This window comes from Ptychodera flava, chromosome 22 (assembly GCF_041260155.1).
Source record: "Ptychodera flava strain L36383 chromosome 22, AS_Pfla_20210202, whole genome shotgun sequence".
Taxonomy (NCBI): domain Eukaryota; kingdom Metazoa; phylum Hemichordata; class Enteropneusta; family Ptychoderidae; genus Ptychodera; species Ptychodera flava.
The window spans coordinates 6829515-6844319 of NC_091949.1; the positions used below are offsets into that span (position 1 = coordinate 6829515).

General features: G+C 36.2%; 1 protein-coding gene across 2 annotated transcripts in view; it reads left to right on the forward strand.

The window, feature by feature from the left end:
• LOC139122560 (phosphoinositide 3-kinase adapter protein 1-like) overlaps nt 1-14805 on the forward strand; it is a 49054-nt gene that overhangs the window by 5731 nt on the left and 28518 nt on the right. For both annotated transcript variants that reach the window (XM_070688101.1, XM_070688102.1), the window contains exon 2: nt 3670-4110. In XM_070688101.1, the coding sequence (XP_070544202.1) occupies nt 3670-4110 (441 nt within the window). The remainder of the gene's footprint in view (nt 1-3669; nt 4111-14805) is intronic.

A 14805-nucleotide genomic window follows, 5' to 3' on the forward strand; every position in this document is an offset into this window, starting at 1 on the left:
GCTGATGCATAGTACATGTACAGTTTTCTTGAGCAAATACAACAACATAGTTTAGTCAGCCATGAGCTGAATTGGTTGAGATGAGACTCCATTTTCATGAATCATGAAAATAGCATTGTACTTGAAGCTCCACACCTTGAAGGAAATTGCTATACAAGTAGACAGGAATCTGGTGGAGAATTAACCCTTTCACCACCATGGTTTGTCCCAAATCCATTGTTTTCTATGGTAAAGTTGGACCTGTACACAGGGAACTAGGGGTGAAAGGGTTAAAGGGCCAGTAGCTGTAATTTTTGATAACTTTTTTCACTATTTTACAGGACCAGTAATGCTAACTTTTGATGACTTTTTTCACAAATTTTGTTTTTAATATTAACCATAATTTCTTGTTCCACTCTCAAAGCGTGTTGAGATACACAGTATTCAGCTTGTCAACTCAGCCTGTACTCGTGTGGACAGCATTGTTATTCAAATTGACAATTGAATTCTAGTCTAGACGAGAATTCAAATATAAACAATAACAATGCATTTTACAATTGTGAATGCTATGTTGACAAGCTAAATAGTGGGTGTTTTAACATTCTTATGGGAGTAGAATAAGAAATTACAATTGACATACGAAGTAAAAATGATAAAAAGATCATTAAAAGTTAGCATTTCTGGCCCTTTGATATTGAATGTCAATTGCAAGTTCTTGTTCTAAAATGCCCTAAGGCACGCTGCAACACCTACTACTGTATGTAGCCTGTCAATAGAGCATTTGTATGTGTACAATGCAAACTGTTTTATTTTTATGTTTGAATTCTCTGACCAGAATTCACTTCATCATCATCATATTTATTCAGTACTATAGGCCACCGGCCTTAATGTACAATTTTCATATTGAAAAGTTACAGTCACTTGAGGTTTCAGACAAAGTTACATTTCTAGTTTCCATTGCCAAGCAGACGCTGACATTGTTTAGAAGCATGGAATACATATTTTGCTAGATTTTCCAAGATGCTCTCATTTTCTGATTGTAATAATCGACTAAATTTCCATTTTATAGCAGGTGTGTAGTAAAATTGAGGAATGAAACGGGCTCTGAGATTTTCATATTGAGTACAGACCAAGACAAAGTGAAATTCGTCTTCTATACAATTACAATTAAATGGACACAATCTATCATGAAGTGGAATTCCAAGTTCTCTTCCTTTTTGAACTAGAAGATTATGGGATGATACCCGAAGACGGGCTAAAGCCTTGCGATATACAGTAGTCTGAATACATTTAAGATATTTCTCACATTTAAAAGCATTTTTAAAATTTACATATGTACGGAGACTACAGCTACTCTCTATCTCTGATTGCCATTCTTGCATTGCGATATCACAACACCTTTCTTTAAACTGTTGAAGTAAATAAGTACAATCGATTGTTTACTGATTTATCCAGAAGTCACCAAAACCATATTTATACAACAAATGTTTTACATATAAAGCCCAACAGTTTACACTTTTTTCTGCTCGATCATACTGGTACTTGTAACAATCATAGACAATTTCAGGGCATTCAGGGTGAAGACATCTTATCCAATAACGTAAAATTTCCATATCAAGGTAAGTTTTAATGGGATATCTTCCCAATTCTCCTCTTACAGCAGAGTTTGTTGTGTTCACATTTACACCTAACAGAAATTTGCAGAATTTATGCTGGATTTTTTCAACATCGACACAATCTCGTGTCCCCCAAATAGCACCACCATAAAGAAGGATAGGAAGTATCTTACAATCAAATATGTGAAATGCAATGTTGGGATGAAGCCCATCAAATCTGTATAAAGTGCTCTCAAGATTGTACAAAGCCTTCCTGGCTTGATCTGCAATGTATTTTTGTGCCTGATACCAGACACCTGAACTTGAAAGAATGACCCCTAATAGTTATACTTTGAAACTACTTCAATTTCTTTACATCCCCAGTACCATTTCTCGGTCTTTTTTAGGCGACCTCCTTTTCGAAACACAATTATTTTGCTTTTACCAAGGTTTAATGTCAATCTCCAACGTTTACAATAATCATAAAGACGGTTAAGGAGTCGCTGCAAACCATTAGGGGTGCTACTAAAAAAAAATTTTGTTAAATTTTGTTAAATTTGTTCTGCTAGACTATCTTGAAGTGTGTTGGCCGGCAACTGGTGGTTTCTTTTGCCGAAATACGATAACATGCTCGTTAAAATGGCATGTAAAGATCACGATGCTCGTTCGTCTCAGTCCTCTGCTCAAGATGGCTTCCTAACGTGTGCGTATACGTGTACAGTGATGACTCTGGTGGTACGTGTTGAGCGCGAGCTTCGAAGTTGGAAAGTTGTGGGTATACTACTCCTCCTTTTGTTGTTATCCGGTGACGTTGAGTTAAACCCCGGTCCAAGGAAGTCGACGAGAGGGGCCCAACAGAGAAGCATCACCGAAGCCCTGAAAATAAATCAAGTGACGTTACTAGTACACCAGTCTCCGGTGAGTTGAGCGATGATAGTGACGGCAGCCATGTTGCGTCCGACAACACTGCAAACGGTAGTACTGCCTGTACACTGAGCGATGTAATGGCTGAAATAAGAGGTTTGAGGAAAGAAATATCTACTCAAATAAAAACAGTAGATGACAGAGTACGAAAGTTAACAGGTGAAGTTATAGAATTGCGTGGTGGAGTGCGAGAAAATAGCGAAGCCATGGCTAAATTGTCAGAAGAAAACGAAGGGTTACGTAACAGGCTTGGTAAAATGGAATATGAATTGGATAAAACTCAGGCACAAATGAAACGAAACAATTTGATTATTTACGGAGTTGAGCAAGCTGGGGAAGAACCTTGGTCGCTTACTGAGCAGATTTTGACAGACTTTATTAAAGAAAAGCTGCAAATCGAAGAGGCTCCGGACTTTGAACGTGTACATCGCCTCATATACGCCCGCAGCCACCCGCAACCAATTATAGCGAAGTTTTCCAGCTTCAAGCAGCGAGAGAAAATTCTACGAGCGGCATACAGACTTAAAGGATCTGATTATCGCATTGGAGAAGATTACACTCCACGGGTGAGGGAAATACGAAGGAAACTAAGCAAGTACGCAGAAGAAGCTCGTACAGAAGGGAAATCAGTAAAATTTGTATATGATAAACTGAAAGTAAATGGTGTAATATATGTATACGATGAGTTTACCAAAAAGGTCCGTCCTTTACACCCTGTTGACGAAACACAAAGCAGAGCCGACTAGGGTTTTGGCCACGGCCAGAGTAATGTATCCAGGGTTTTCAGTAGCACAACTTCAGAAGAAAGTATTAAAGCTGACTTTGCTAATTTGAAATTTCTAGTTTGGAATGTAAATGGCTTGCTGGAAAAACTTGGTAATGCTGATTTTCGTGAATATATCCAACAATTAGATTTCATATGTCTGACAGAAACATGGCTTTCAAAGCAAGATAAGATTTCTTTCGATGGTTATAAAAATATTCAGGCTCCTGGAGTAAAGAAAAGAATTCACTTGTCAACAAAAGGGAACTTTGGGTTCATTATTCTGCAGGTGAATTAATGAACCTTTACAACCAAAATAATGAAAATTGTTTATTGATTATCAGAGTATATTGGATTATTTTTCCCTTTGATATGAACGTTTTTTTTCTCTCTCTCATCACTTTACAGTGCGGCGGTATCATCTGAGCATAATGTACGTGGATGATGGTGGTCCTTGGTGTGAATTTCTATGTGAGCAGTTTAAATCAGCCTATGATATTGACTTGTTTTGGGAAAACATTAAAGATCTCCCTCTCCCAGATAGTCCAGCCAGGAATGTTGAGAACTCAAAAGCGCAGATGATCATCGTCACTCCAGGGTACATCGACGTGGCCAATCCAATAATAGATGATCTTCTCAGCAATCCTATCGCGTTTTTATGCGGGGTTGAGGAAGACTCGCCGGAGGCGGAGGAACTTCAGCGCAAAGTTGAGTCATTTAAAACATGGGAGGCAATATCGGCCACCAATGACATGAGGGATATCGTATCCCAAACATTTATGATTATTGATGGAATAGCTGATGTAGATGATCAACCAAATTATGTGACCATCAATGATGAAGATGAAGGTGAGTACTGATAACAGCCATCTTTGATTAAAATTTTGATTTTATTACAGCAAGAATTAGTGTCTATGATACATTTTATCAACTGTACCCTCCTTCCCTGTTGACATGTAGATGCCCATATTGCCCAAGAAAACACTACCATGTTAAAACTAAATTTTCAAAGTGCAAGGGCTTTGGGTTTGTGACATGCAGCTAGCAGCCTACTGCTACAAAATGTACAATCCAAGTTCAGAATGAGATGTATTCATAGAAAAAAATGTTAAAGTCTGTCCATCAGAAGATCTCCAGTGCATTCCAGTGCATATGTATACATATCAAATCTCCCAGTATTCTGAATGAGTTTGCATCAATGAAGACAAGATTTTTCCCAACATAGCGGCGGTACATATAGCTATGTTTGGGTAAATATATGTCTTTGATGATGTCATATTAGTGAGGAATATTAGGAAATTATATGTTTATCACGTACGATGTATTTTCATTCTGAATAAAAAAGCACTTTTCTCTCAATATAATGTGGACCTTTGTTGTGTAAGTGCAGCGTAGAAGTTCAAGCAGATTCTTGTCACGGATTCACACTTCCAATCAAAATGCAGAAGTGGCATTACCAACACTATAACGAAAACGGCATTAACCCACCAGTAGAAAATAGTTCCAACCATATTACCCTTCTGATGTCAGAATTAAGGGAATATGGAAATCCTGTAAACTACCAGGTATACTATTGTGTGATTTCACACTGATTTCACACGGGGGAATAACAGGGTCTGTGTATGTAGAGGGGGGGGGAAAAAAAAAAAAAAAAAAAAAAAAAAAAAAATATATATATATATATATATATATATATATATATATATATATATATATATATATATATATATATATATATATATATATATATATATATATATATAATTACTAGAAGATTGCAAGATGTGTGAAACCTAAGAAACAATTACCATATAATAATTACTTTGTACTTGAAACTGGTAATTGATAAATTTGGTATTTTTCCCCATCTATCATCTTAAAAACTTGAAAATTAAAAATGTTTAAGTACATGTAGATATTGTTAAAGATAATAATATTATTGCTAAAACAAGAAAAGCGATGGTCATATATCCTGGTAAAAGATAATTCTAGCAGCTCTGGTAAAAGAGTCAGCTGGGATCATATCACTGGACAATGATGATAAAGAAAATTTACATTTTTCAGTTGATGTTAAGGTAGTATGCACCTCGAAAGTGAAAGACTTAAACTTTTGCTCAAAATTTTGTGAATATGAAACCTAACAAATGAACAATAGTGAAACAAATTACCCAACAGTTAGCAGTTAGCAATATTTGAAATTCAAAATAGCTGCCATTCCTGTGTTAACTGTATGGGGAAAAATGAAATTTTGGGTTTTTGAAAAACAGTAAAAGTTTTTCTTTCTCCAAGAGCTTTAAAATTAGCCCCACTAGTAGTAGATCAGAAATGAATTGTAGAAAATTTGAGAGTCCGACCATTTGTCCCTGAGGGACATTGTACCTTTAAATTGGTGTTGGAATTACAACATTGCAGAGATCACTTGAATAGTTGGTCGAAGGTATATTGTGATTATGGTTTGTATCTGAATTGAATAATGTATAACTGAAATTACAAGCTGATGCATATGCGCACTTACAGCACTAGTTCTAAATAATATCAAAATTCTATCATTATTATGTAAAAAATAAATATTTGTCCTAAATATTTGTCTCAAATTTTTGCCAGATATCAGAAATTTTGAAATTCAAAATGACTGCCAACGTTGTGTTAACTTTGAGAGTCCAAATATCTGCCCCCAGCATGCATTCTAATTAATCCACAAGTACAAAGTTGACTTCCCTATATTGAAATTTCAGGAACTGATACAATGATACATTTTTTGATATTTAATTTTGCAATTTACAACATATTTTAATCTTTTCACCAACATGATATGGCCCAAAGCCATGATTATCAATCGTGATTGATATGGACCTGTTTACAGGGACTGTAGTGAAATTTTTGCCTGACAGACGAAAAGCTACCACATATATCTCTCAATGCAGTCATTCACTCGCAAAGTCCAATTTCACTGCGCTCCAATACATTGCCTTCAGCTTACATCCGAGACCCTATAATAGTCAAACAGATATATCAAGTGTCAGGCTTAAACATGTTAAATGGTTACATAGGAAAATAAACATGACCTTTTATTGTCAACAAATTGTACTGGTGCCTCAGACTCAATCATGCAGTGCATGCAGAGATAGCTTTACTGAGGATTTTCACTAGGTTTCAGGAATGGAGTTTTTAAGAAATATTTAATGTTCACGGAAACAACTGCAAGCTAACGACGTAATTTTTAGCTCACATTTGGTTTAACCAATGTGAGTTTATCATATAGGCTGAAGTCGATGGCGTCTGTATGTATGTGTGTATGTATGTATGTATGTATGTATGTATGTATGTACAGTATGTCCGTCAACATCAAAAACACGCAAACCGCTGCACGTTTCAGCTTGGTATTTGGTGTGTGGATGCATCCTGGGCTATAGATGGGATTTTGTTCAAATGAAGTCTGCATTGCCAAAATTATGCAAATGAGCTTACAAAATGTGAAAATGGTTAAGAATTAATAACTCAAGAACCGCTTTTTTGATTGCTTTGAAAATTTGTGTGCAAGTACCTTAGGTGAACCTTATACAGTTTTATGAATATTGTGAAGATATCCTTAATTTTGTATTTTTGCTGAATTTTTTGGTGATTTTTCTCATTTTCAGTAAAAATTCTTCTTCTCTGAAACCGCCAGCCCAATCGCTCTCAAATTTGGGTTGTCTCTTTGCAAGGGTGTTACTCTTCTAATTTGTTGAAATTATGACAAAATTGGGAAATTACTATTTTTGTGCAATTTTGTCATTTTTGGTCAAAAAATCTTAGACAGTATTTCCTTTTTAAAACCCCTGGACAGACAGCTTTTATATTTGGTACCCAGACATACAGAGATGACAATAGTTAGATATGTGGAAATTGTCCTGAAATATAAAAAATTGTATTTTTAAGACAATATTATCATTTTTGGTCAAGAAAACTTTGTCTCAACATTATTTGTTTGATAGCTTTGTAATTTGGTGTAAAGTCCCTTGTTTGATAGCCTTGTAATCTGGTATAAAGTCCCTAAAGTGGTTATTAGATAAATTTTCTGCTCAAAGTGTTGGGAAACCCCAAAATTTGTATATTTTTTGTACTTTTCCCAGTTTGTGACCTTAAATGACCTACACCAACCCAGGATATGTTGTGAGACAATTTTGAAGGCTGTGAACATAATTTTGTCATATTTGGTACCAATTTGTAGGAAAATTTGATCCAGAAAGCAAAGCTGAGGTGATTTTTTTCATTTTGGAACAATTTTTGCAACTTTTCTATGTAAGACATACAAGAACTGATGAGAAATTTGGATCCAGGATAATTCCAGATGTTGTAATCACTGCCCACAGTGGAAGGCATTTCACTATCTGTAACTAACTTAAGTGCTGTTTACATTAGACTGATAACACTCATGGCATTAATTAAAAATCTCCAAGGTTGTAAATGTACTTCCTGTCATTTGGTCTTATGTAATACCAAGGGGTGGAACATTTGATATTCAGGAGGGGGTAGGGTCTAGAAGATCGATGATACAGCATTACTTTTTTACCAGATCCCTTGTGCATTTTTTGCCCACTCCCACCTTTTCTTTTTATCAAGCCTTCTCTGTTTTTTGTTGTTGACATTTGCTTATTTAGGATCTGCTTCTCCCATTGCTATAGAAGTTGATATGCATGTTCCTAAAGATGACCTCCAGTACCTAAGTTGGAGACCTTATTTGCTTTTGTCATTCTTGTTTTTCCTGGTTTAAATATTTCTCGAATGGACCAATTCAAACCGAATGTGAGCACATAGTGTCCTTGACGGTATTTTTGGTTTATCAAATTATGTTTTAAGCAACTACAATAGAGGTTGTAAATGTGAAATTTTTATTCAGAGCCATAATCTTTCTATTAAAGCCGCAATTGCCAATCCCAGGTTCTCGCATTAGTGGAATTCTCCTCCCAGTCAAAGACTTGGCCAGTACGGTGTTTGATTTCTATAACATCAATTAGACAAACCGATCTCAACCTTTTGTCACCTTTTGCTAATCCTGCAAACAGAGTTTATACAAGAGTTTGATTGACGGTCGGTTCAAATCGCCAATGATCATTGATTCCCCACCACCAATGCTCAAATTTCTTAAAAAATTGTCTTCAAGCGGTGTTAGAATTTGAATATAACCACAGAGTTCAATCAGCAGCAACTTCGCGCTGACCGCTAGGCAGTCTATCTGCAATTTTGCGGCTGGAAAAACTAAAAAGTGGCATTATCTTAGGCTTGTGCCAACGTGTTGCCGCGTTTGGTGTGCACTTACACAGTGAACACCGCCATAGCCGCGCTTTTAAAGGGAGGCTGACCATCTTTAAGAAAACAGGCATTTTAATTCCTAGTTTGTTTTCAAACATGTACATAGTTGCGAATAGAAACATCATTACTACTTGTTTAATAAGTGTTATCTCTGATTATATTACCATGCCCTGCCCATCGCATTTTGATTGGTCGAGCTGAACAACGTGACTGACCACAAATACACAGTAATGGTTCGTTTACATGCCCGTAAATATGAATAATAAGATTAACAACTCAAAGTATCGTAACTTTACAGATCAAACATAAATCATAATCAATCACAAAATAAAATGGAGCACTTGTAGGTCAAGTTGAGATACTTTTTTTTTGAAAACATTTCCGGATTTGCCAATTTTTTACAGCGCACGTGACAGTGCGTCGCGTATTGCTCAGTTTCTGGGGCCCAGTTGTCGTTCGCTCCTGAAATTTTTGGAAATTTTGACGGTTTTCTGGGGTTCGCTGATAATATAATGGAAATAACAGACTCCGCTCTGACCATTAACGTTTATTTATCAGTGGGCGCGGGCTCGAGGAAAGCCAAATTAACGGGCTCGGCAAGCCTCGCCCGTTAATTTTTGGCTTTCCTCTCGCCCTTGCCCACAAATAAACGTTAATGGTCAGTGCGTTGCCTGTTATCTCTATAATCTTTCTCACCTAAGGAGAGGTTAGGTCAAACCAAGGCACCACCAAGTCACTTTCACGATTTGTGAAACTCACATATTTTGTTAAGGTTACGATGTCACTGCCTGATGACTGATTTCCATGTCAGCTATCAAACTCACTCACATAAAATTCATCAACCGGCAAAGAGTTGAGAAATACTGTATATAATGATATTTTGGGATGCTATTAAATTTGACCCCAGTACGATATGTTTGTATCCATATAAGTGAGTATCAGTGACTCTATTTCCTTCCTATTCAAAACTTGATACGAACGGTCTGATGGTTGTCCCTGAATATATGATGTATTTTGGAGGTCTGCCAAAATCATCAAATTTGCACACACTACTTTTCATCCTCTTTTAAAGGGACAAAGTCGGCTATATTTCATGAATTTTGTTTGACACGAGATACTACTTATATTGTTTGACATGTTGAAAGATACTGAATGAATTGGTGACCATGCAAATATTCGACCACGGTTTTAGACATGATACATAAAACCATGGCGAAAATGAATTAATGGTCATCCATTATTTTCTGTGTATGTACAATTTTGTATTCGAAAAGCTTTGAGGAGGGGAGTCATACAATAAGAGCCTCATCTCTCTTGAATTTCTGATAAACAATTGCATAATCACCAGGAAGTGTCTATCTTAATTATCAAGTGAAAAGCATGAATCACAAAACCGTGCAAGTCTCTCTTCTAAGAATTTTTGAGAGGTCCATAATTATGACATCAGTGACTTATAAATAGACCCCATCATTATACCATATATTTTCTACAGATGTCAAAAGCAGTAACTTCTCTATTTTGTTTTGCAAACTGGAAGAAAAATGAAAATTAGATTGTCCATGATTTTAGGTCAATGAATGTACAGAACTCGATATCAGTTGCTTGTAAGCTAATACAACGTGACATAATTATTATTATTTTTTAAGATGGTTGATGTGTATCAAGTACCTACTATGCATCACTTTCATCAACGTTTCAGTATGTTCAGCTTGGTTGTTAACAATATGAAGCGTGTGTAAAATATACATTGCATATGTCAGCAGGATATTTCTTTCCCCTCATTCAGTTTCTTAGTATTTATCGTGTAAAGCAAAGTGTTCTAAAAAATTCTGTGGTATATTGTTTCATCCAAATGAAAATTTTCAGGATGGTTTTGTGTCAAATTGTCTTTTATTCTGAAGCCGTCAGCTTTGACCATCACATGTCCTTGGTACATGCATTGTTGTCTTATTAGAGAGATACCGGTATGCTATCAGTAATGCGGAGCCTATTAAATCAATATTGATATCTGTTGTTCATCAACTGTTTTGACATTGGGAACATCTTTTATACCACTCAGGCTGGGTTGCGTTGACCATTGATGCAATCATCAATTAGGATGCCGTTTCTTCAAATTAGCAAAAGAATTTGTAGAATGAGAACTCATTTCTCATTTTCAGTGAAAACATTGAGCGTCAAAATGCTGGTTGCATTGAAATTTCATACGCACATTCCAAAGGATGACCTTTTTCAGATTTGAACAATGGATAATGAAATTTGCATTACTTTGGGCAGTGTCCTCTGTCTTCCTCATCTGTCCTATTTCACCATCTTCTGAATAATCAAGAGCAGTGCCCTTTCCACCTGAACGTTTTATCACCTGTCTATCACAGTTTAACCCTTTTGCCACCGTGGTTTGAACCAATCTCATTGTTTTCTATGAAAAATTTGGACCTCTAGACAGGGAAATTGGGGTGAAGGGGCTAAACTATCGATAAGTGTAGATTTAAATGTGAATCCAACATTTGATAATCTGTCGCTTTTGTGATATGCTATACTGTATAGGAACATATTATTTGAACTTTGACCTAAGACTTTGTACTGACCTATTATGATCACTCTGGGGTCTATGATATTGTATTTTTCAATTCACACGTGTACAGGGGTGACATGCAGATTTGATATTCTGATTAGCATGAAAATGAATTTCCCTTAAAGGCAATAGCCATAACAAAGCAGGGTTTGAGAAGGGAAATCCCCGACAGAATCCCGTGTAAAATATGACATCACCGATTCTGTGCTAAATCATGCAGACCTGCAGTCCTTTGGTTGCAAATGTGACTAGATGTTATAAGCTTCCTGGTTTTTATTTCCTGATTTCCAGCTTTGTGTTATAAAATTCAGCCCCATTTTCACAAGTCTGCCGACTGTAAACAGGAAAGTTACCTGTTTTTTTCCTAAGTACGGTAATTGTAAAATTACCCAGTAATTGAGATTGCCCTCGAGAAACATCTTCAATGCTACTTTGACAATTGTCGACATACATTGTATCTTGATTGTGGTTTAATCTCTCGCAATTAGAAGACAGAACTTTCAAGCATGCTGAATTTATGAGGAAGCTGCAAGTCAAACTATGTGGTACTTGTATATTGTCCATAAGTTTTAGAAATTAGAGTATACAGAATGTAGCCAGTTCAGTGAGTGATCTAAATTCAGTCTCTTTTTGAAATGGCTTGAAATGGCTGATTTTTTGAGATATAATATCATGGACTTAAAAAAGACTTTTGACTTAAAATCCAATTCATATAATGACAAGAGTATTATACTGCTATACATATGAGATCTATGACTAGTATGAGTGTTGACCGAGAAACACTGCTTTCCTCAATTCTGTTGTATTGTTATTTTCCACTCAGTAAGTGAAAAGTTTTATCAGTCTTTGATGCGAAGCTTTAAGCAACCTGCCTACCTGGATGGTATGTAAACATTTCAAGATCTGATTGGTCGATACCTGAATTGCATGATTGACAATAGTCTGAATGTTTGCAGTGTTGTAGCCATGACGAGCCCTTTATGTCCACAAATAGGAACCTGTTGTCCATCAGTCTCACATTCTGTGGGTCCCCTCACACGCACTTAAAATTGTGAGTTGAATGTGTTTGGTGTTGTCTGCAAGCACTGATGATGTCTTTTGTTTTGCATTGTTATTTTGAGGCTTACACATTTACATACTTTTGGAGCTGTGATTAGAAGTAATTAAAATGTTACACTTGGTATTATAACTGTTTGTAGTAGGACTGAGCTCTGATTATTGGCAGCTACGGTACACTGCTACAATTAATGAAATTCAAGCATAATGGTCCCGGTAACTAGAATTTTGTTTCTTGGAACTAACGAATTTGTTACAAACATGATACAAAATGTGAATGCCATCTAATGCATATAGTCCACAAAATGTGCAAAATGTCCCCAAATTAACGGTAGTCAGACACAGTGTCCCAATAAGGTTTAAAGCATCCTGGCTGTAATGCTGTATTTGTTGAGCATAATTGGCTAAATATGTGTGTTTTTCAAACATGTATGACTCCAAAAATCGAGTCCCTTCTGCTGTATATTCTTACCTGTTAAATTGTCGCATGATATATTCACATCATTTAATATGAAAATGAAAAAAAGTTTGTTAGGGGGCATAAAATAGAGACAGAGACATATTACATAACATTTATTCACAGAAAAAGTAACTGCACAGAGTGGAGAAGTGAATTTAAGAATGAATGCATAAGCAGTGCATATTTAAATTTCAAAATCCATGAATGCAACCGTGCACTGTATCTCAAAAATGACAGACTTGAACTTCCTGGAGCAAACTTTGAACCATTCTTCTTCAAATCAAGCGGGGTCACCGTACAAATGTTGGGTCCAGAACACCAGTTAAGTTACCCAATATTGAGTTTAAATTATAAATGACCACCATTCCTGTGTTATCTCTATCCAGAGAAATAACATTCCTGATTTTCACAAAACTATTAAAGTCGGTAAAAACTCTATTTACTCCAGGAGGTTAAAAATAAGCTCCCACAAGCGGTAGGCCAAAAGAATATTGTAAAAGTTTTAGAGTCCAAATATCTGTCCTCGAGGTGCATAAACCGCTTGCGTGGCTGTGATCACTGACAAAATAACTCAGTATTCAACGTGTCTCAGATTTACATGTAGCCATTTTTTGTGCTCTGCCAAACCATGTATACGTGCAGTATTTTCCATGTGATTATGGGAAGAACTTGACTGAAATTTTGAGAGCCACTCCTGTGTACCTGTCCTGCATATACATGTACACTAAATCACTGTAAGCCATATAGACGATATGTAATCTGGTTTTGTTTGCATAAAACATTCAGAATTGCCTGTTTTCCAGAAGTGAAACAGAGATATACTTGTATGTAACTCATTAGCAATAGGATACAAAAATAATTTTTTTTAATCACTAGGATGCACATCTATCAAGTTACGTAGAACAATTCAATGTTTTTGCATACTGTGGAAATTTAGAAAGTAGTCAGAATTTTACTTGTAATATTTTCCTTTGGATTTTGGATGAACTTCTTTCTAGATAATTTTAAGACAACTCACAAATAACCTTCAGGGCCTGTTGGGAAAACTTATATGTCTCAGTACTGTTCATGATTTTAAGCCGTATGTCCTAATGGTTTTTGTGATCTGCAGCAGAAATAGTTCTTGTTTTAAAATGTGCACAAGTAGCTTAAAATATTCAGGGGCAGCCAATCAGCCTATTTCAAGAAATGGTGACCAATTGAAGGTGTGTGTCAGTATGTTTAAGAGTCAATACAGAGGGGAGAATACAAAAAGCCTTTCGCAACGGTCCTCTCATCATGATTTGAAAAGCCTCCCCTCCTGCCTACATATTTCCCCTTCCCCTCTCCTCAGTGCTCCAAACTCGCCAGTGCCCCTCCCCCACTACAAGTACTCCCCAATACTTTCTTCCCATAGTGCTAGTGAAAGTTTCCCTGCCCTCTTACTAACACATATAAATTTTGTCCTTCCTGCTGGAGTGTGTGTAAAATAAAAAAAATTCCAGCACCTGGCATAAAAGAGATGCCCGCTTCCTCAACCACTGGTAGAATGAAATAAATGCCCTCCAGTGACCATGGCCACTTTGGAACACCTTTTTACATGAACAACCCCTGAGTATGGCCTACACAGTTGCAGACTAAGTCAATGATATAATCCAGACTCTGGGTTACGAGATTAATATACTCATTTTACAGTTCAAAGCCACCAGTATTCATTTTTGACCACCAAATAAAATATTGATAGCCTTTCCTGACAACTGAGGTATATCTACTCTGTACGATTGGAAATTTTCTTGAGTATTGATTGTCTTTGGAAGTAGATAGAGTTTAAGTCAATCAAAGAATGTTATTGTGTTTAAATAATGTTATTTCAGACAGCAGTTTTGAAAATTGACAATCTATGAACCGTATATTGATAGCCATCCACCTAGTAAAATTAATGGTTTGAACAACACATTACATCCAACTATAGTAACTCTGTGACATTTCCCAATTCACAAGGAGGAAAGTTTAATAAAAAATTATTTGATAACAGTCCCAGGACACGTTCATTTTGGCAACCAATACACATGTAGAACCTGCCAACCTGCGTGACCACTACACTACACTTTTTATTTTGAATACTGCGCTTTGTGTTTGTCTGTCATGATGATATTGGCCCCATAAATAATAGGATTTCAGACAA